This window comes from Schistocerca piceifrons, chromosome 6 (genome assembly GCF_021461385.2).
Source record: "Schistocerca piceifrons isolate TAMUIC-IGC-003096 chromosome 6, iqSchPice1.1, whole genome shotgun sequence".
NCBI lineage: Eukaryota > Metazoa > Arthropoda > Insecta > Orthoptera > Acrididae > Schistocerca > Schistocerca piceifrons.
Window position 1 is genome coordinate 232,999,193 of NC_060143.1, and position 23,593 is coordinate 233,022,785.

Sequence of the window (23,593 nt, forward strand, 5' to 3'; positions counted from 1 at the left end):
AATATGCCCCCTGTCCCCGAAATTGCCACCAGGTTTAGATACCCCGGTTTGCCCCCCCACCCAGATCCGGGCCTGCTGCGGAAGCATGAATCTGGCAGCTTGGGTGCGCCAGTAAAATTTTTCCGGGTACCACATTGCTGGTTGCTGCTTACACAGCCAACAGTCACTTTTCTGTAGCCAGAAGCAGGAGAAGGTACTACTCATACACAACTCAACTGTGCGTGTGCATGAGCCCGCTCGTAATTGATTAAATGAGGCAAATGTAAACAGTTGTGACGTCACGCTCATCGGAGGCAGTTTGTTGTTATGAAGCATTGCATAGTCTTCCGAAAGCCTTCGACACATTTTGCTGTTGGCAGGCGCTTGTACGAGCACTGTGTTATTTAATACGGCGCATTTCCTTTGCAATTTAAGTTATATTTTTGTTTCTTTCTCTTGTTCATGATTTAATGCTGCAGTATTATTCTGCAGTAGCGGGATACAGTAATATCCTTTGTTAGAGTATTGGTTCTTACCAGTCAAAATTACAAAAATTTAACTGAAAATTAAAACAACGAAAAATTCCCGGAATTCTAAAAAATTCCAGGGTTTTTCCTGGTTTTCTCCCGGATGAAAAAATTCCCGGGTTTCTCCCGGGTCATATACACCCTGTACATGAGTAACACAAACCGCCCACATCATTCACTGAATGGAAAAATCTATGCTAATGATTCCATACTCATATATGAAAGGTCATTTATTTTGTCAATTTTTCTGATTGCATAATACATAATTATTTTGCTAGCGAATACATACAACGTATTACAAGGCTTCTGGCATCAGGATAAGAAAGGAAGAAAGAAGGAAGATTAGGGAGTAACGTCCCAGTCAACTACAAGGTAATTAGAGACGGAATAGGATAATAAATTGGCTGTCCTATTTCGAAGAAGCCATTTTGGTATTTTCCTCAAGTGATTTAGAGAAATCACAGAAAATCTGAATCTGGGTGATTAGATGGAAATTAAACCACTCCTCCCCTGAATATGAGTACATTGTCTAGCCGATGAGCCACATTCCTTCTTGTCAAAATGAGAGGGAACCAAGCAATGATGTGAAAGACCAAATTACACACTACAATTGCACCGTTGGTCATACATATGCAGCCTGTAGTAGAAAATTCGCTCTTGCTTTGATTTATTGAGAATAGTAAATTAAAGTGGCAAGTAATAACTTCATATTTGTTTTTGTTTAAATTTCTTTATGGTGATGGCGAAATGTAGTGTGAGGAGGGCTATGCGAGAGGCGTTCAATGAATTCGAAAGTAAAGTTCTATGAACTGACTTGGCAGAAATTCCTAAGAAATTTTGGTCTTATGTCAAAGCGGTAGGTGGATCAAAACAAACTGTCCAGACACTCTGTGACCAAAATGGTATTCAAACAGAGGATGACAGACTAAAGGCCGAAATACTAAATGTCTTTTTCCAAAGTTGTTTCACAGAGGAAGACTGTACTGTAGTTCCTTCTCTAGATTGTCCCACAGATGACAAAATGGCAGATATCGAAACAGACGAGAGCGGGATAGAGAAACAATTAAAATTACTCAAAAGAGGAAAGGCCTCTGGACCTGATGGGATACCAGTTCGATTTTACACAGAGTACGCGAAGGAACTTGCCCCCCTTCTTGCAGCGGAGTACTGTAGGTCTCTAGAAGAGCGTAGTGTTCCAAAGGATTGGATAAGAGCACAGGTCATCCCCGTTTTCAAGAAGGGACGTCAAACAGATGTGCAGAACTATAGATTATATCTCTAACGTTGATCAGTTGTAGAATTTTGGAACACGTATTATGTTCGAGTATAATGACTTTTCTGGAGACTAGAAATCTACTCTGTAGGAATCAGCATGGGTTTCGAAAAAGACGGTCATGTGAAACCCAGCTTGCGCTATTCGTCCACGAGACTCAGAGGGCCATAGACTCGGGTTCACAGGTAGATGCCGTGTTTCTTGACTTCCGCAAGGCGTTCGATACAGTTCCCCACAGTCTTTTAAGGGGAGTTGGAATGCCCTATCTCGCCAATGTTAAATTTGCTAACTTTGTGTACCTTTTTCTTTGGAACTATTATCTTCAGAACTTTGAAATTCTGGCAGAGGTTTTCAGCATATATTGTGAGCCCACTGAACTAGAACCAATGTTTTCTTTTTGTTGGTATAGTATTTATGAATTTTTTACCATTAAGCCATTTTTTATTGGAAAAAGTATAACATAAACTTCCCTAGTTCAGAGAATAAGCCAGTTCTTGTCATGATTCTAGTTCAGTGGCCTCTTTGAACTGTTTTGCAGCATTTCTGAAAATTTGAATGTTGTTGGTTGAGTGGTTTATGAGATAAAGGTACATGTAACACTAAAAATGTCAAATGCCAGAAAATGCGATTAAAGTAATTTATTATGAAAATTCACAAATACCTTTTATTCTATTATCAAAAGTGTCCAGCAGAGTAATCAGGGTCATCTTCTAGTTCTTCTTCTTCACCTAGAAGCTTTCTTCTCCTTGCTGCCCTTGCTTTTTTTGTATTAAATTCAGCTGCATACTGAGCCTTCCTTACTCGCACGCTGTCCAGAAGCTGAAGACCTCTGATGGTGTTGATACCAGGAGCAATGCCGAGCCTTGCCATGACCTTTAGCCTACCCATATGACCATCATTGAATGAAATAACAGCATCACTGACTCCCCATTTCAATGTTTTTATCCCAACAAATACATTCTTAGGTACACGAGTCCAAATGAGGTTGTTGAACGACTCGTTTTGATTCTGGGTACAACCATGAAGACATTTTCGCAGAAGATCAGGATGCCCCAAGTCTCTATATATTGGTTTAATTACTTCCATAACAGCCAATGGAATATAATTTTTATGGTGATAAGGATCCCCAGTAGCTTGAGATTTTCTATAATTGCACCATGACTGAGGACCATCTGGACAAGCAAAATGTTGAGGATTATCATCAGTTGATGATCGATGTAAATATGTGGCCCATACAGCTTGTCTCATTTCCTGCAAATTATTTGCATTATTTCTTATTGCCATACCATAGTATTGTTGTAATTCATTTATAATTTTATCTGACAGGCGACCTCTAATGGTTTTACCATCTGACAAAATTTTGTCCTTCAGATTCTGTTTCAGTTTCCTTAGACGAGTGCCCATTCGTTTCTGAACATGACCGACACATTCTAGTTTAGTTATTGTCTTATTGACATATGGCATGGATTCTGTAACACTTTTGTATGCCTTGGAGTCCCCATCTCCAAGGAATTTTGTGTAAAATACTCCCCGTTCTTTTTCTGATCTGCTAAACATTTTCACAGCAGCGGCAGCCTCCATGCCTCCACTCGTACCTTCATAATTCTTGCTACATATGTGAGCTGCTTCTATCTTACCAGATGCACAATGGTAACAATGTTTAGTGAGCACTTCATAGTCCAAAACTTTACCGCTGTCCACACTAGTAACAGTAGCAACAGCATTTTTGGATGTGTGACCCCTTTTCTGCCAGGTTCCATCAAAAGCAACAGGGATATCTGGGTTTCCTTCATTTATATATTTTGCTTCACTGGCAGCAGCTTTCATTGATAAATCTGCTACAGACTGAACAGCATCTCCTATCACTTCAGTGTAATTGTCAATTTTAGCAGGTGGAGGTGGAAGATTCATTATGGCACAAAATGTTTGAGCAGCAGTATGTCCTTTACCAATTGCTCTCATTGCATACATTAGCCTGATATTACTCTCAAACAAATTGCTACTGCATGTTTTAGAGCTCCAAAAACAGGTCTCATTTTCACAACTGGCACAAACTATAGCAATTTTGCAGGAAAGTCCTATAGATTTTGTTATGTTCATATCAAAAGAACCTCCACAAAGATTACAACACAAACATTTCTTCATAAACTCAGTAAAAACAGGAAAGTCGACTAAAACATATTGTTCATTAGAAGCTTCATCTGTAATTTCACTTGCACAGTTTGATAACTTCTTTTTTGATGCACTGGTGGGCGTGTCTCCTTCACACATCTCAGCTGTACAAACGTCAGAACTTTCACCAGCATCAACAGGTGCTGAAGCAGAATCACTTGAACAAACGTTATTTGTAAATCTATTACCGCGAAACTTTCGCTTTTTAAATAATGATGCACTCCTAGGCATCGTAGAAACTACGCACTCACCACTGAAAGTCAAAACAAGACAGATAACAAACTCCAAATGAGCGACAAACTAAACTCGAGGCTCAAAACAAACACTCACAGATCAAAAACTGAACAATAAACACAGCTAGTCGTAAAAACAATGGTACCTATGGAAGGATCAAAGATTCTACAACTGAAGAGTGAAATCCACAGCCTTCTATATGTAATGTTTTCGGAAATGCGAAGATTTAAATGTGTACAAATCACAAGATGGGTAACTTTGCTGGGCGCACATGTAATTTTGAAAAATTAAATAAAAATACTTCCAATTGGAATTTCTTAACAAATTTTGCACCATTTTAAGCAGAAAATTTCAAATTAAGTTATAAGGTTAAAAACTGAAAATGTGAATTTTTTCCATTTTCCGGCATTCCAACTCCCCTTAATGAACAAAGTAAGAGCAGATGGACTATCAGACCAATTGTGTGATTGGATTGAGGAGTTCCTAGATAACAGAACGCAGCTTGTCATTCTCAATGGAGAGAAGTCTTCCGAAGTAAGAGTGATTTCAGGTGTGCCACAGGGGAGTGTCATAGGACCGTTGCTATTCACAATATACATAAATGACCTTCTGGATGACATCGGAAGTTCACTGAGGCTTTTTGCAGATGATGCTGTGGTGTATCGAGAGGTTGTAACAATGGAAAATTGTACTGAAATGCAGGAGGATCTGCAGCGAATTGCCTCATGGTGTAGGGAATGGCAATTGAATCTCAATGTAGACAAGTGTAATGTGCTGTGAATACATAGAAAGATAGATCCCTTATCATTTAGCTACAAAATAGCAGGTCAGCAACTGGAAGCAGTTAATTCCATAAATTATCTGGGAGTACGCATTAGGAGTGATTTAAAATGGAATGATCATATAAAGTTGATTGTCGGTAAAGCAGATGCCAGACTGAGATTCATTGGAAGAATCCTAAGGAAATGCAATCCGAAAACAAAGGAAGTAGGTTACAGTACGCTTGTTCACCCACTGCTTGAATACTGCTCAGCAGTGTGGGATCCGTACCAGATAGGGTTGATAAAAGACAGAGAGAAGATCCAACGGAGAGCAGCGCGCTTCAATACAGGATCATTTAGTAATCGAGGAAGCGTTACGGAGATGATAGATAAACTCCAGTGGAAGACTCTGCAAGAGAGACGCTCAGTAGCTCTGTCCGGGCTTTTGTTAAAGTTTCGAGAACATACCTTCACTGAAGAGTCAAGCAGTATATTGCCCCCTCCTACGTATATCTCGCGAAGAGACCATGAGGATAAAATCAGAGAGATTAGAGCCCACACAGAGGCATACCGACAATCCTTCTTTCCACGAACAATACGAGATTGGAATAGAAGGGAGAACCGATAGAGGTACTGAAGGTACCCTCCGCCACACACCGTCAGGTGGCTTGCGGAGTATGGATATGGATGTAGATGTAGATGTAGATGTAGAATAAGAAGTCCTTCACATTGTGTATTACATTCGTTGGAACTTTTATGGAAATTTATAATTTACTAAGGTTTCCATCACAATTGCATAATTTTTTGTTATTGGTGACTAGTTCTGAATCCCCATGTATATTTTTAAGCCATTACCTACATTAGAAGGTACAAAATCAGTAAAAACATAAAATACAAAGGGTTAAAATGTGCAAACAGTTTCCTAATATTCTATATGCATAGATTACAGTAGTGCAATATATAGATGATGACATACCTCCATTTCTAATGTTTGGCTATACATAATTCCCTTTCAACATTCAAAAGATCTGTTCATATATCACATCAAATAAATGTTATTTGACTGTGAAATTATATTTGTTATGCTGACCTGTCGCATGAAACAACCTTTTTAATCTTCAATGGGAATTGTGTACTGTCAATTATGTATTTTAACATTTTGTATTTGATATGTTTGTTTATTTCATGCTTATAATATAGGCAATTGTTTGAAAATAAATACAAGTGTTCAAAAGTAGTTGCCAATAAAAAAAATTATATGCAAGCACAATGGTAACCTTAACAAATAATGAATAGTAAATATTTTTGCTTGTCCTTTATACAAACACAATGTTAAAAGAGCATAAATTTTATAGAAATATTTAATTAGTTATATTGAATCTGGAACTAACTATTATCAGAAATGATATGTTATAATACAATAGTACGGAAACAGGAGAAAAGTAGTTGCTTATTCCATATAAATCCTTTACTTGCCTTGACTGGTGACTTGTTAATGCCTGCAGCTTGCAGTATCTCTCTCCCAAAACTAGTGTCTTCCAAATTACTGCAAGAATCATTACTCCCAGAGCTGAAAATAATTATTTGTTATCTACGAGCAATTTTCAGTTTCAATAAGTTAATCATTGCAGAACCTTTTCAAAATTATTATTACCTTTCAAAGCCATCTGTATCAGGCATCTCACTCTCTGTCTCTGTGCACGTTTCAATATCTGACAAGCATGGATATAACCTGCCAGGTTTAGGGTCTCCCACCTTGAATCTCCTAACATCCGCTAAGACAGGATACTGCTTTTTCATATCATCTGCCAAAATGTTAAATATTATATTCAAGAAAAAGGTAACATCTGATGTTGCTTCTTTAAAGCAGAAAACCACGAAACCTTATTAAAAAATGTTACCCATATATAAAAATGCCTTGTCACTCACTTACAGGTTCGTCAATTTTGCAACTACAGAGGTGGTGACATTTGACAGAAGAAAATAATAACAACTAGAGTTGAGGAAAGGAATTTGTTTAAGTTGCTACAGCAGTAATTACATGTCATTTGTAACGAATATTAAAAAAAATAAAAATACAATACCAGTATAGTTAGGCTGTTATTAGTAAATGAGGTTCAAATTATCTTTACAAGAGAGAAATCTTGTACCTTAATTTTTCATTCCCAACTGATCTTCACCATAGGATCACAGATTTAATATTTTTTTCATCAGATACACCCCATGATTATTATTTACCTTCATTGTCACTGCAGTTTATATTTTACTTCCAATTGGCAGCTTCATACTTCTTGTTATTCTTCTTTCAGCCCCATACCTATCCTCCATGGATACTTGCCCTTAGCATGCTAATTAAATGGACACACCTAAATGACTCGACCAAAATAAAATTAACCATTTTCTGCTGTAGCCCAATTACCGACAAAGGCTTCCAATAACTAATGTTCTATCAGTTCATACTATTCACTTAGATCACACCACCTACGCGCAGATATCCAGAACTAAAAACACTGCCTCAATAAAAAAACTCCTGCTCTGCAATGTCCAGTCCTTAAGTATTGTCTTTCACACTAATGTCAGCTACAGGATGACGATGTCCACCCCGCCCCCACATCAAAATCTAACCTAATAACCTCAGACTTGTCACTCCCGCATAACCTTCCAGGAATTCCTAATTCCAGTCTTGCCTCATCTTTCTTCACTGTGCTCCCCTTCAATAAAACCAATGTATCAGCAGACACTCAAAACTTCTACCACATGGTAATGTGCAAGTACTGAAACATTCAATCAATGTAACTGTTTGACATGTTCACGTGTCTGTGACTCTCACTGCTGGAAGGCACAACTGTTGTTAAATATGTGGTGTAATCCAAAGTTATCAAAGCCCCAAACTGGAATCATTCTTGCATGGAAAACCTCTTGCAGCTGGACAAAAACAATACTGATAATGCCTCCCGTTGGGAAGCGGAGGGAGGATTTCCATGCATGTGTCATGGGCAATGATGGTGCTGCGGTGCACTGATGATGTGGTTAAAAGCCAAATTAAAACTCTGCAATGCACTATGTTGGTCCACAATTGGAGGTTCTCATTTCTCTCATTTTAACTTAATGGAAGCCAGTGCTGGATTCCAGGCAGTGACTAGCTGACAACCATGTCCTGTTGATAAGACTGTCTGCCATACAGATAAGTATGGCTCCAGTAATAACTGAAGACCTCACAAATTGGAATTCAAATTTTGCGATAAATGCAAAGATATACTCATGAGCCAAACATTATGATCACTTGCTTAAAAGCATGGTGGTCCACTTCTAAAACACAATTCAGCAGTGATTCTGTGTGTCATGGATTCAAGGTTTCTAGAGGTTGTGGCACCAGATACCTATGCACAGGTCACACAGTTCCTGTAATTTGCAGGTGGATGGATCATGCAGCTGGCGCCCGATAGCATCCCAATTGGGTTTTATTCTTCTGTGGTGTGCTGCACGTTTTGAGCAGCCATTAGCCTGGACAATGACATATGTGGACACGACTATCGACCAGATTTAATGATAAATGGGTTTCATCCGACCAGGCACACTAACCCATTGATCCACAGTCCAATGTCGATGATTGCGTGCCCACTGTAATCATAATTGATGATGTTGTTGGGTCAACATGAGAACACACAGGGGTTTTCTGCTGCGAAACACCATGTTCAACACTGTGCGCTGAATGGTGTGCTCCAAAACATTTGTGCTTGTGCCAGCACTGTACTCTGTCATCAGATCTGCCACAAATCACCATCTCTCCTGCTTTAGAGAACGAGCAAGCCTCCAATCCTTGCATTCGGCGATGAGGTATGCCCGTCCACCTTCTTGTTGCCTACTCATCGTTTCAACATTCTTCAACCACTTTCCATAGACGCTCAAGATAGTATCACGGGAACAGCTTCACCATTTCCAAGATGCTTGCTCTCAGGAACTGGGCCACAACAATCTGGCTTACGCCAAAGTCAATTAAGTTGATGAATTTCCTCATTTGCACCACTTATCATCGCTAGAATGTATCCCCATTAGTCTCTGGTTCACTCATATACTTCTTTTACTGGATCACATGCACTCAGTGCCATCATGCATCACACAAACTCGCAATGGGCAGAGGTCTTAATGTTTTGGTTCATCAGCTTAGATGAAAGTTGTGCCTCAAAATGTGAAAACAAGAAATTACTTAATAGACACTTCATTTCAGAATGGTCGATGCTCTGGTGCCATGCCAATCAAGGGCCACTGAACTGGCTGTATAAGATACAAGCTGTATAAGGCAATGAACACCTCAGCAAGGAACTAAGATCTTACAACAAAGAAAGGCTTATGTTTGCTTGCTAGCTAAAGTTAAAAAGTTGGTTTAATGTGGATACATTTAATATGGCAGTTGTTTTGGTGGCAGATGTTTTGAACTGTGGTTGCATCAAATACTGATAGAGGACATGATGATCTCTCCTCGTTACCAAAAATGCTAACCTCAGTAAGCAACTGCATGATAGCCATTATTGAATGCTTTGTGCTGTATATTACTCATTGTTCTCTCTTCTCATTGGGAACGAGTGAAGAGACTAATTCTGGTCCATCAAGGAGTCTGATTATGACCCTCAGAATATCACAAGGGATCGGCAATCCTTATGACCAAGAGTCAGTTCGGGTTCCACAGAAACGCAGGACATGGGTGTAGGCTCCTGCGCTTGAGAGGTAGGCAGAATCTGTTTCCTCAGTGCTACTCTCCCCTCTGGCCATCATAATTCTGGTTTGTTTACGCTTGTGGCTGGCAGCCAGTTCATAGTGTCCACCCTGTAGAGTCCAGGAGGCAAAACTAGTCAATGTATTCTGACCACACCACAACTCTTCCCCCACTGTGCGAGCAGTTTTTTTTTTTTTTTTTTTTTTTTCTACCTCTACGGTAAGAACCCTGTCAGCACTGAAGTGTGGGTCACACAGCTGTGAATGTCCACAAAAGGTCAAAATTCATATTCTGCAGATTTTGTTATTAAATTGGGTGGGAAAAGAGAAAATGCTGAGCAACATATTAAACCAGATAAGTACTCAGTACAGCAGCAAAATAAATGGTGCTGTTTCTCAAATGAAAATCACTTGCTGAGAGCTTAAACAGGGCCAAAAGAAGAAAACGTGCAAAAACCATATAAGATAAAAAAACTGTTGAAGGTTTGCAAAGACAAACATTCCAGTCAAAATGCTCCCCAACATCACTTTCTTTTGACATTCAATATCAAATAGCATCACAACCTATTAAATTTGCACATCTAACCATTAACAACAACAACAGCAGCAGCAATAAAGGATGAAAATTTCACCAAATATGTATGCAAATTTCACCAAAATTATACACTACATTTTCGGGTTCATAGTAACAACACAATCCCAGAACAAGGATGCTGAAAATAAAACTTCAATCTTCTCGTAAAACATGTGCTGTCGCATGTTTAAATAATTCTCACTTTAAGTCTTCCCACATCAGCATTGAGTTTTATATATGTCACATTTTCTCAGGCCTAGGTTACCTTTGACTTAATATAACAGATTCTTCAATTTTGCCAGTGGATAAAACACACTTTACGTCTTATCTCTTCAGAATCCTTTTGATTCCTGATGATGTCTCCACATCTTATTTACATCCCTAGATTGAACTTACTTTGACAAAAATTCATTACAAACCTATTTTTCCGATTAACTTGTACTCAGTGTACAAAACCACCAAAACATTACATAGTTCACATTGATTGCCAAACTTATTCAATATACTAGTGCTAACAGACACCATTTCATAATCACAGGGAAAAAGAGCGGTGGGCTGATTACAAAAATTTGCAATTTAAATAATTAAATAACAGAAAATACCTTTATTAATACAATCACTTGGAGTGGGTAGTTTCTGCTGCATCTCTAATACACTGTTTTTCTTTGTAGGTGACAACTGCGGTAGGGGAGGAGGAGTTGGTGGGACTGATACATGCTGCCTTTCCTGAAAGAAAGAAAGATAGATAGCATTATTTTAAAATGGGCTATAGGTGATATAAAAAGGTAAATGAAGTGACATTATGTTACCAGTATCACAGAGATGGAATAGCTGGGCTTTACTTACCCCACAAGAGACAAAAATTCAGTACTCTCTCTCTCTCTCTCTCTCTCTCTCTCTCTCTCTCTCTCTCTCACACACACACACACACACACACACACACACACACACACTGAGGGAGGAGGGGAGGGGGGGGGGGGGAACTGTTTGAATATTTGAATCAACAGAACTGGTATTTTGTCTCCTGGTGCTAAACATTGACTAGCCATTTAGTCTAATTGTGATTTCATAGTTTTGTCAATGAAACCTTCTTTTACCTACAAGTGTTGTGAATGTATCTGACACTACACAGTCAAAGTCATTAAATTTAAGTCCTGAACAACAGAAAAACATTTTAACAAGCTAAAGAAGATAAATTTTGTATAAAATGTTATCAGATTGCTCAATGAAAAAAAGTAGCTGTGGGAAAAAATAGGTGCAAAATGGGTGGAGCATGAAGGGAAGGGAGCATGATGGGAGGTTGTGACAGAATGGGGCAGGTTAGCTGGCACGATGGTGCTAGAGGAAAATCAAGTGAAAGGAAGAAATAAAGGAGGTAGCAGGAAAGTAGGTAGAAGTGAACAGAACTGAGCTGATGTTACTATATTTGGTGACTAACATGACGCAAATTCAAACAGTATAGTAAACATGAAACACTCTGATATATTAAAGCATGTAATCCTTCAAATTTAGTAAGCTCAGAAACTAGAGTAACAAACATATGCGCCACTAGAATAGATTGTGTATAATCAGCAGAAATATTATAGATAATGTAAATTACAGTAGTTTAGATTTTCATTATTATTCTATGGTGATAAGAGTACACAAATCCAACCATGCCATAAATAACAAAAAGTGTTCTGCAGAAACAAAATCTGCACAGATCTAACAGTAACATATTTAAATACAAACTAATTAAGAAATGGAATTTTGTGTACTAGATGTGAAAGGGTCTGACAACGAATAGAATTATTTCTATTCTACCCTGTCAAGATATGATTATCAATGCCCTTTCAGAGAAATCCAGACGTCAGTAAAACATTGCCAAAAACAAAGTAAGTCTAGACAAACTTGCATCTAGTCTGATTAGATTCCTAGCTTAGTGCCTTCTTCACAAAATATAAAATGGTTATCTAGATTCTCAGCATGGTTTTAAAATGATCTGAGCATGACCACAGCAGTTTCCCAATTCTTCCAGAATTGTACTGTCTGCTGGATTGGACAAATAGATTGCAGGTATACATTTAGACCACATGAAAGCTTTGATTCAATAAACCATGAGTTACTTCAGGAGGGAGTAGGGGAGGGGGGGCGGATTTAAGTCCTATTTTATTGGGAATCCATTCTCGCAGCTTCTAAGCATATACCACTTGAATCTTATCCAATATACTTGACTGACATAAAAATTATATGATAAGATTATAAAAGTTCAATATAGTTTTGCAATAGTAATTTACAATCCTTTGCCACTTTCTCTGCCTTTCATACATGATGATAACTAATATGTGGGAAGTCTCTGAGGAATGGGTAGGGGACTTCATTCCTGCTTCATTCTTGTTTTTTTGTTTTCAAATTGCCAGTTTGATTCTACATGTAATTTTTCTTTTCCAACTAGTTAAATAAAATGCTCAAAATATTTACCATTAGCCTTAACAAGTTTACAAATGCCACATCATAGACTTTCTTACTCACTCCCACATTATGGGTGTCTGGTGCATCTACTGAAATCCTCCTTGGACATATTGGTGAAGAATGTCAACATTTGCAATAGGCCTTTAATACAATATGTTCTTTAAAAGCCCCAAAAAATAAAAATCCAATGGACTGAGGTCAGATCATTTAGGTGAAGATGATGCTGTCCAATGACCTACTCGTTTATTTTGGAAACACTGATTTAAAACTGTTCTTGCTTGCAGAGCAAAATAACATCGTGCCGCATTGTGCATAAGTGTAGTGTAATATCTTCCAGCAAAACACTGAAATGCTTTCCATAAAAAATTCACTGTATGATGCTCCAGTCAACTTCCCGTAGAAAACAAAAGGTCCAATTAAACTCTCCAATTGTGCCAGCCAATACATTATTGCTAAGCTGTTGCTGATGTCTTGTTTCCAAAACTGTGAAAGGATTCTTATCTGCCCATACATGAGTGTTGTGAAAATTCTGCACTACATTCCTGGTATCCATGTACAAAAAGCTTTCCTACATCAACAATCTGTCTCAATAATATATAATATGTTGCACTCTCTGAAAATGAAATGCATTAAGTAATTACTCTTTTAACACTTTCCACACAGTCATGTGACTCACATTCTCAGTTTCTGTTATTTCTCTGGTACTGCTGCAATTTGTGCCCTTAATATGATGAAGTAATTGAGTTTCTAAACAAAGTGTTCTAACACTATTTGGTCTTCCGCAATAAGATGATGTTTTCTTGCAAGAGCCTGTCTCTTCAAGTCTTCTTTGAAAGGTGTTATTGTTTGGTAAATGTCTAATGGGAAGTCTTTCAGCATACAATCTCCTGGCTTTAGCTGCACTGCAATTTGCAAGTCCATGTATCAAGTGCATGTTGTGATGTGCTATTGGAATACATTTTAGGCAGATATGTACAGTACACACTAATACACTAAGAATATGGCTGAGTGGGCATCTTCACAGCAGGGCAACATCATTCTCAAAGTTATCTTTCCTAATCGTCAATTCATTACTAAAAAAGTGAACCGCGTTACTCATTAAAACATTACTTCACAGCAAATTTATCAGAAGTTAAAGCCAATTGTATTAAGTTGTAATAGTAAACTTTATGTTATAGGTGTAGTGAAATGAGAAAGTGAATCAATCATATTACCATTGCTTAAATAAAAATGTTTTATCATTTAATTTTATAATTATTCAGTTATCAATGTTAGAATTGAAATTCGGAGTTGGAATTATAATCCATGGAGAAGAAATAAAAACTTTGAGGTTCGCCGATGACATTGTAATTCTGTCAGAGACAGCAAAGGACCTGGAAGAGCAGCTGAACGGAATGGACCGTGTCTTGAAAGGAGGATATAAGATGAACATCAACAAAAGCAAAATGAGAATAATGGGATGTAGTCGAATTAAATCAGGTGATGCTGCGGGAATTAGATTAGGAAATGAGACGCTTAAAGTAGTAAATGAGTTCTGCTATTTGAGGAGCAAAATAACTGATGATGGTCGAAGTAGAGAGTGTATAAAATGTAGACTGGCAATGGCAAGGAAAGGGTTTCTGAAGAAGAGAAATTTGTTAACATTGAGTATAGATTTAAGTGTCAGGAAGTCGTTTCTGAAAGTATTTGTATGGAGTGTAGCCATGTATGGAAGTGAAACGTGGACGATAAATAGTTTGGACAAGAGACGAAGATTTCGAAATGTGGTGCTACAGAGGAATGCTGAAGATTAGATGGGTAGATCACATAACTAATGAGGAGGTACTGAATAGAATTGGGAAGAAGAGAAATTTGTGCCACAACTTGACCAGAAGAAGGGATCGCTTGGTAGGACATATTCTGAGGCATCACGGGATGACCAATTTAGTACTGGAGGGCAGCGTGGAGGGTAAAAATCGTAGAGGGAGCCCAAGAGAGGAATACACCAAACAGATTCAGAAGGATGTAGGTTGCAGTAGGTACTGGTAGATGAACAAGCTTGCACAGGATAGAGTAGCAAGGAGAGCTGCATCAAACCAGTCTCTGGACAGAAGACCACCACAACAACAACAACAACAACAACAACAACAACATATTAGAATCAGACAGGAGCTACCGTAAGGTGCATATTTCCCTTCACAAACACTGACATGTTAAATTTTTTATCCGACAGTGAGGCCCGTTTAGGAGAGAAAATGTCTTTGCCCACAGAAGAAAAGTCTGTTACTGCAGCACTTGAGGGCATAGGGGATTATATTTAATAAATAAATTTACTAAAACCTGTTCCCAATAAATGCCGCATAGTTGAATAATTCTTTTAATTTCATGTCCAGCCACATTTTGACTAGACTCTGGGCTTTAGTTTTTACAGCTGTGTGACTACTAGGCTTCTTTTTAGATTGTATGACAGACATAAAAAAAGTCTTCCTCTTTGTCTTCGTCGTTGCTGCTTGCGCCACTGTCACTTAAAGTATCTTTGTCCTTTGAACTTTCAGCGGCTTCATGCATTAAAGCCTCTACTACAACATTTTCCATTCATTTTCTTACTATTTCCCCTCGACTGTTGTTATACATTTCCAGCCATGTTAACTGGACCTTTGGATGAAAATCCGCAGCAAGTTTACTATGCATTGGTCCACACTAGCTTGAGACACACTGTTGCCAATTGTTGCAGTGCCAAAAGATTCTCCAATGCTTCACTGTCATATTCTTTTAACCAGAGTATAGCTACTGACTCTGCTGTCAATATCTGAATGCCCAAGATTGATATTTGTTTATGGATTCCCTCGACCACACTCTGCCCTCACTGTTTCTTCAAGTTGCACATATTGTGATTCATGTGCTTTCCTTATATGTTGTTTGAAATTGTTAAGGCTTGAAGGGTGAGCTCTAATTGATGATATGTTTTCTTTCTTTTACAAGCACAATTTGCAGTCAATAAGTATTTGTTCTCCCAATCTGAATACAAAATTAACAATCATTGAATTGTGGCCATGGATTGTCATCAGTTGTGCAGCTGGAAATCCATTCCCTGGTTTAGTTTCCACAGTCAATTCACTAACAAAAAATAGTTCTTAATGCAAACTCTGTACAGAAACAACAATAAACAGCCAACATCTAGTTATTCTCGCTCACATTTGATTGTTTACATCAATCGGGCTCACCCCAGCGTAGGCACACAATTATATGACCCGAAATGGGCAGAACATGATTTCCGCACATGGCACAGCATCATTTTTGTCATAAATAGTAGGTACTGAATTAACTTAAAAGTTAGTCTATTACTCAAAAAGTTAACATTGTTAGTCAATGATTAATGTTCTTGTGCACAGCTATGGGTGTCATGCACATTACTGCAAGTCAGACACAACATGTAGCTCTCCAGCTGAGATCACAAACGCACTCTGGTTCAGTGGTGCTCATCTGTAAATAGCCAATTCAATTTCTGTTGTGGGTAGAATAGCTCTACAAAAGAGATTTGTTTATTTGCTAGAAACACGGCAACTGAGATAAACTAAGAAGGCTTTGACTTACACTTCCCAAAATAAATTACATCTGAAAAGAAAAAAAAAAACACCAGCAAAACGAAGCTGGAAATATGAAAACAAAAAGAGAGATGTGCAGCAAACATATAACCACAAAAAAGTGTCTGTAACTAAGAAAATAAATAGTACTATATTTATATATGAACTCTTCTGCCTCTTTTCACGTCCTCTACTCATTCCCAACAGTTTCCCACATATTAGTTAACACCCTGCATTTTAACAACATTACACAACCTCTTAACTCCCACGTAATAAGTTGTGCATATGAAACCTCAAACTTATTCTATGGTAAAGAGCGCAAGAAACTACAACTTTTGCTACCAGTGATGTAACAGAATTATAAATACTTCAGTGATCAGGACCGCAATGTGAATGTCACTGCATCTCAATTACTCCAATTTAGAACAGGCAGTTCTCACCACACCAATGCAAATAATGTATGTAACATCTCAATAACAGCATCTGACAGCTATAAATTTCTGGGTATGTACGTTGATGAAATCTGTAGTGGATAAAGCACATTAAATTTGTATTTGGAAAACCCAGTAGTTGTTTACAACACCTTAGCCAGCACAAAGTCAATTACTAGCCAACTTAAAAAATAGTGCGCTAAGGAATGATCTGCACCCTTTGTAACTATGGGGCCGAATTGTGGGGCTGTGTAACTGATTTTCATGTAAAAAGAATACGACTGTTACAGAAAAGGGCAATAAGAAACACAAGATCTGCCATACAGAATCTTAATAAATTAACAATCTCTAAACAATATATAAGGCGAACAATTTTAAAATAAACTTAAAATGTTTTCTGATAGAAAAATATTTATACAAATTCAATGGATTTTAAGGCACAACTTTCTGTATGAGCCAGCAGCAAATCAACTGCACAGTAATAAATGTATAAAACAGATATGAGATGCAACAATTGTTTTATGCAACATATTCTGCAATTATAGCTACTGTTAAAATATTATTTCAAAAGTTTGCAGCAGCCATGATTTTGATAGCTCCATGCAAAGAAAACGTAAATAAATAAAATGACACTAAATCTTAAGTAAACTGCTTTACATCATTAACAGTCTTTTATTCAGGTACTTACTAAGTTACTATTTGACTGGGCATCGTTAGGAATAAATCTGGAATCTAATACTACAGATCCAATCTGTTTATTTCTGTTCCAGCGATTCTGTAACATCTCTAGTTCTTTCTGTCTTTCAGAAGGGACATTCTGAAGAACAGAACTTCCTTTGCCATTAATAGCTCCAGTTTCAAAAAGCTGCTTGCTGGCCAGTACTTTGTTCTGGGGTATATCTAAAATAAATGTGTAGTATGAATATATAGGATCAGAAGAACAGAAAATACCACAATAATTAAAATTTTGGTAAAATATTTACTTAATGTATTGCAGATGTAATGTATAATTACCATTTTTTATTGGAGATAACTTTGGCTGTTCTACTGGCTTCTGAACAATTCCAAAATTTCCTAGCCTTGTCCATTGTGTTGCAGAGCTGGATTTTTCAGGTGAAAATTTCTTGCTGGTTATTGAATCCTGTTGTGTTTTATTTAAGTATTTTGTAGGAACAGCCATTGAAAAAGCAGTTTTGGGAATGAGGGCTTGACCCTTATTCTTCTCAAACAGAGCAAGGCGCTCAGCTACTGACAGTTCAATTGGATCCTTTGTCAACTGCTTCTCAGGGCTTCCAGACTCAAAAACTGCTGCTTTATGTAGAACAGAACCCTTCTTGGGAGACATTTGTGCATGATTAGAAACACTCTTTAACTCTATTTTTGACGCCTCAACTTTCTGAGGACTGTGTCCCTGTTTCCAAAACATTGATGGTTTTTCACGGGGGCTAATAACCTTGGCAGAATTACAAAGCTGCGACACACCCATTACTGGGCTGCGAGTTACTTTTGCATTTGTCACCGAAACAGATTTTTTTGGACTAATTTCACTGGGCTCTTGTTTCTCCTTGATGTCACTGAGGACAGCTGAAGCTTTTGTTGCTGGCTTCATAGAAGTGCTCTTCCCATCCTGTGAAGAATGTTTGGAAAAATCATACACTAGTCTAGAATTAGAGACAGTGCGTTCAAATCCTTGAGCTTCCTGCAAAATGAGATGGAGGAAGAAGTCTCTGTAACCTAATATTAAAGATATTATACCTAATATTTATAAACTCAGTATAGAATTACATCTATTTTATTAACAATATCTGAATGTGTGTGCACTATCACTAAGTAACCTTCAAGAATGAGGACTTCTTTCTGTCAAATTTACTTTAAAGCAGCAGTTTTAAAATTAGTTTGTCTGTGTTCTTACCAGGGTTTCCAGAATTGCTTTATCCCATACAATGTTGGCATCACTGCCTTTTCTATCAACAAGCTTGTTTTTCTGGATTGCGTTCAATGGTTTTATTTGCAGTTTTTGGTCTGTGTAACTATTAATGATGTGAGATGTTTTTTCCAAGCCTGAAATTTTCCTTTCAGTCTGGCAAAGACAGAGAAAATTGTATTTATCTAAATTTAAAACATAAATCATAAATGCACTTGATATATTTGTAATGCGGATGTAAGGCATCCTTAACATGAAATCTGTGATAGTTTAAAACTGTGTGTCAAACCATGGCTCTAGCATGGACATAATTTTAGAGCGTATATCCTGCCAAAAGTTGAAGAATTTTCTTTTCAGATAGATACAAACTATTAAGTGAACAGCAGATCAGCAGCAGTTAAAGCGGATAAGCAAACTACAGGGCAATTTGATGACTTTTATAGTTAAATAACAGATTCTAGTGTGCCATTTTCAAGTTTACCACAGATAAATATCAACATTCTAACTTATATACCAGCACATGTTTATTTCCTAATTAAATAATAATAATAATAACAGCAGCAACAACATCACTACTACTACTACTACTACTACTACTACTATCACCACCACCACCACCACCACCACCACCACCACTATTAACATAACCTGATCAAACAATGTGACAAGTACTTTTTCTGATAGTATCTTTCTATTGTAGTCTTTTGGAGTCCTTCACAGAGAGGAGAATCATTGCCTAAGATCAATCCAACTCATGTTTGTTCTACCCGCAAGTATTTTGCTGTGTTCGTGTGTGTGTGTGTGTTTTTGTTTTAACTTCTTTCTTCTTCGTTTCCATGGGTTAATCTTCAGAAGTGTATGTTCCGGTTGTAAGCATTCTTGTTAAATGCTTGTTCCATTTGTTAGTGTACTTCACTATTTCTTGATTCAAATCAAATCTGTATAGTTCTTTCCTGATTCCCCTTCTTATCCAGTAAAGTGTAGTTAGACGTTGCTCTCAGAGATCTCATCTCTGTACTGTATATCATTTTGATGTACCATTATATATGTGTGAAGCATTCACAACCATGCAACATTGGTACTGCCACATTTTATATACGTTAAGCAATGTACTATTTATGCTAATTTTAAAATGCCAACTGATAGTGCTGCATAGATATTAGAATTTCTGTAACAGTGTATGCACATCATCTAATGTGTAGTGTTACACCCAAGTGAAAGAAATTATATAACTTTTTGTTCTGCTTCATTTTTAATGATAATTTTGACCCTAATTGAGATTTTTCTATCAATTGTGTTGTGAAAACAATCCACGTTTACAGAAACAATTTAGTATGACAATTCCTTTTGCATTATCTGTACATATATTTTGTATGCTCTGTGCAGCACACTTATAACTTTGCAATTTCAGGTTTTAGTTTTATCTAGCATTTTAATACAGTACAAAGGAGAAATATAGAACAGTCACACTGTGGCATAGCTGCCCACCACCACTTGACAAACAATTCACTTGTTATGACTGTTACAGCTGAGTGGTCAGTGCCGCAGAATGCCATGCGAGGAGCCTGCATTCGATTCCCAACCAGGTCGGAGATTTTCTCTGCTCAGGGGCTGTGTGGTGAGCTGTCTTCTTCATAATTTCATTCTAATGACATGCAAGTCACCAAAGTGATGTCAACTAAAAAGACTTGCACCACACGACTGGTCTACCACACTCATTTCATTTCATAAGAAGGTTGGAGACAAGCCCTGGGCATGACCTGTGTAACTGTAATTGATGAAAAACGTAATAATAAAGTCCTACTATTGTCTTTCCAATAGTGTATTTACTTTGTCAAAATGCATTCTGAAACACAGCTTCATCATCAAGGTTCCCTTCGGTTAAATGATAGACCTGTGCTTCAAAGTTTATACCAGCAAAGTCAACTGCACTTGAAAACAGCGTAGACTGACTTTGTTATTAAATTTTCCATTCAATTCAATGTCTCAGTTTTGCCAAGAATAGCCACTATGGTCAACCATGGAAACTGCAATTAAGATTCATAATCAGCAAGGTGACAGAATGTTACAAATTTTCAGCTGTAGGATGTTATAGAGCCTGCCTTTGAGCGAGTAATTGTTTTTGTCACACAACAAATGACAGGACTCGCACAATCAAGGAAGAATGTGCATGCTGGCTCATACATCTAAAGAGCTTTGGCTTTTGATACTGTGTCACTATAGTATTTCGCAGTGACAAGACATTACACTACTATGACTACTGCTGTCCTTTAAAGTAAGCTACATCTCAATTTATCATAAATCTGCAGGAAAGACTACACTAGCATAAAAAGCTATCACAACGAACTAGTATGGTCATTCATACACTTACAAGGGAAGCACTGTCTACATTTACTTCTACATACTCCATAAACCACCATGTGGTGCATAGCAGATGATGATATGTACCATTACTGGTCATTTCCTTTACTGTTCCTCTCGCAAATACATCTTGGGAAAAATGACTGTACAAGCTTCTGTATGAGCCCTTGCATAAAATGGACGTTGGCAGCAGCAGTAGAATAGTTCTGCAGTCAGCCTCGAATGCCAACTCTCTAAATTTTCTCAATAAAGTTGACAATAAAACATCTTTTATCCGGAGGAGGAGGATGGAACTGCCAGCTTAAATTCTAAGTGAAACACTGATGTACAGAGAGGAAATGACTATTCATTTATAGGCAACATTATAACTTTGAAATTACAGTAAGATTCAAAGGAAGAATAAAACCTGTTATCAGTCATGCTGTAGTAAGTTTCACCTGACAACTGATGGGACAACAGACCAGCCAGGACCTCTTCAAAGGTACAATACCATCTCAGCAGTTGTCTCAATTTAAGAGAAACATGAGCAAACTAAGCAGGGTTAGCCCAATGGAGATCTGAACCCTGCTACTCCCAACTGAAAGATCAGTGTCTCAATCACCTTTTTCTGTCAGGGAAAGAGTAGAACTCTCCTGACACTTCAATTTTTAATCGTTTCTCAGTTTCTCACAGCACACAATGTTGGCAATATTCCTTGATAGTGTAAACCTATAACAGTGATTACCTTTAGGAGTTCAAAAGTTTACATACACCACCATTAGAAACTATCTATAAATATCTTTCAATAAAGTCCAGCCTCCATCTCTATGAGTTTAGCTGATATTTTCATTGCTCCCTGCAGCCCCTTATCTTCAATGCCCCACAAACTCAGAACTACAACTAGAAACCAAATTACCTTCTTTTGCAAGCCAAGCCAAAAACTCAGCTACCACAGCCAAGAGTACACCCATTTTGTAATTGCCATTTTCAGAAATAAAAATTGATCTTTGTAAATATTTTGGTCTTATTACCTTCCATTTTGTGTCTATGCAGTATCTATATAATATAAATAGTGAATGGATGCTTGTACACATGTAATATGAATACAATAGAAAATGCTTTCATGGAGGGATTGAAACTTACCTTTTTCTCAGAACTGTTGGTAAGTTGTGGGTGACTTAAATCATCCTCCCACTCATTTATTGTGTTTGCTAGAGCAGCTAATCTATTTAGTCTTGTTGTGCTCTTAACTGGCTTCATATCTTCCTCTTCTTCAGCAGTAAAAGTTTCTTCAGTTCTATGAATTGGTGACGAAATATTTGCCTCTTCCTCTACACGTTTTGGAGAAAATAACAGATAAACTATTTGAAAACTCTATGAAAACACAAATTCAAACAATGAAAAACCCAGGATGAAATAATGACAATATTTTGAAAAGGATAGATTGCTATTCACCATGCAGTGGAGTTGTTGAGACACAGACAGGGCCAAAAATAAGACTGCTAGCACGCGTGCGCACACACACACACACACACACACACACACACACACACACACACACACACACACACACACACACACAACCACTGTCTCTGCAGCTCTTCTTTACTAGCTCGCCAACTGCGAATGGTTTTTTCTGTTGGTGGAGGAAAAAAATGCCACTCAGCTGCTCTGTTTCCATGTTGTTCTGAATATGCTATTACTTTCAATTTATAGCCTGCACCATATTAATACCTTTTATTTTTTTCCATTATGAAACTAGCTACTAACAAAAATATTGTACTGTTATCAATAACATGAATCACTTTCAATTCCAGTTCAGTGGCACTTTAGGCTGCAATGACATAGCGCATCATAGGCTAGACAGTGCTCTGAGTTTGTGATGGTGGGTGGGGTGAGAAACAGTGTTAGCAAGCTTGTGAATCCCCACAGAAACTCATGTTCACTGCATCAGTGCACTGCTGACGCCAGTTGAATCCAATGTTGCCAGATAGAGAGAGGTTACCTGCAGTATCGAATATATGGCCATTTTTAAGACTTGGCGGGAATTTTAAATTAAACACTGGACATTTTTATATTAATTTCAAGTATAAGATGCACCTGAACTTTGGAGGCAATTTTTCAAAGAACAATGTGCGCCTTCTAGTCCATAAAACACGGTAGGCGATTGCCAACCAGTTGGGTTCTATCCTCAAGTGTCTGCCAATTCATGTTTATTTTCTTCAGCTTATTTGCATGCTATTCCACGAGTTAAGCTACCCTGTGACCATCTGTGTTGCCTTTGAATGTATACATTCAGTACCTGTTGTTATTCCTATTTGGTACAGGTTACACACTCTAGCATTATTCTAGGATGAGTCCCACGAGAGTTTTGTAAGCAGTGTCCTCAGCAGATAGACTGCAAATGAACTGCAGTCTGCCATCTGCTCCTCCTATGACTGATTCTACGTGATCACTACAATTCATATCCCCCATAAACTGTAACACCAATGTATTTGTGTGTGTTGACTGATTCCAATATTGCAGTTCTAGTATAGTAGCTTTCTGCATTTTGTGAAGGACACAGTTTTGCATTCTTGTACCTTTAAAGCATGTTTCCAACTTTACACCAATTTGAAATCCTATCAAGATCTCACTGGATATTTGTGAAG

General features: G+C 37.6%; 1 protein-coding gene across 4 annotated transcripts in view; it reads right to left on the bottom strand.

The window, feature by feature from the left end:
* Window positions 1–23,593, bottom strand: part of LOC124802632 (anillin-like) — a 155,075-nt gene that overhangs the window by 109,448 nt on the left and 22,034 nt on the right. For 2 of the 4 annotated variants that reach the window (XM_047263527.1, XM_047263526.1), the window contains exons 4-10: window positions 22,086–22,273; window positions 18,591–18,758; window positions 17,693–18,377; window positions 17,367–17,578; window positions 10,836–10,959; window positions 6,601–6,751; window positions 6,423–6,516 (exon numbers count right to left, since the gene is read on the bottom strand). In XM_047263527.1, coding sequence (XP_047119483.1) covers window positions 6,423–6,516; window positions 6,601–6,751; window positions 10,836–10,959; window positions 17,367–17,578; window positions 17,693–18,377; window positions 18,591–18,758; window positions 22,086–22,273 — 1,622 coding nt within the window. The remainder of the gene's footprint in view (window positions 1–6,422; window positions 6,517–6,600; window positions 6,752–10,835; window positions 10,960–17,366; window positions 17,579–17,692; window positions 18,378–18,590; window positions 18,759–22,085; window positions 22,274–23,593) is intronic. The other 2 variants (XM_047263528.1, XM_047263529.1) reach the window with 2 other exon arrangements.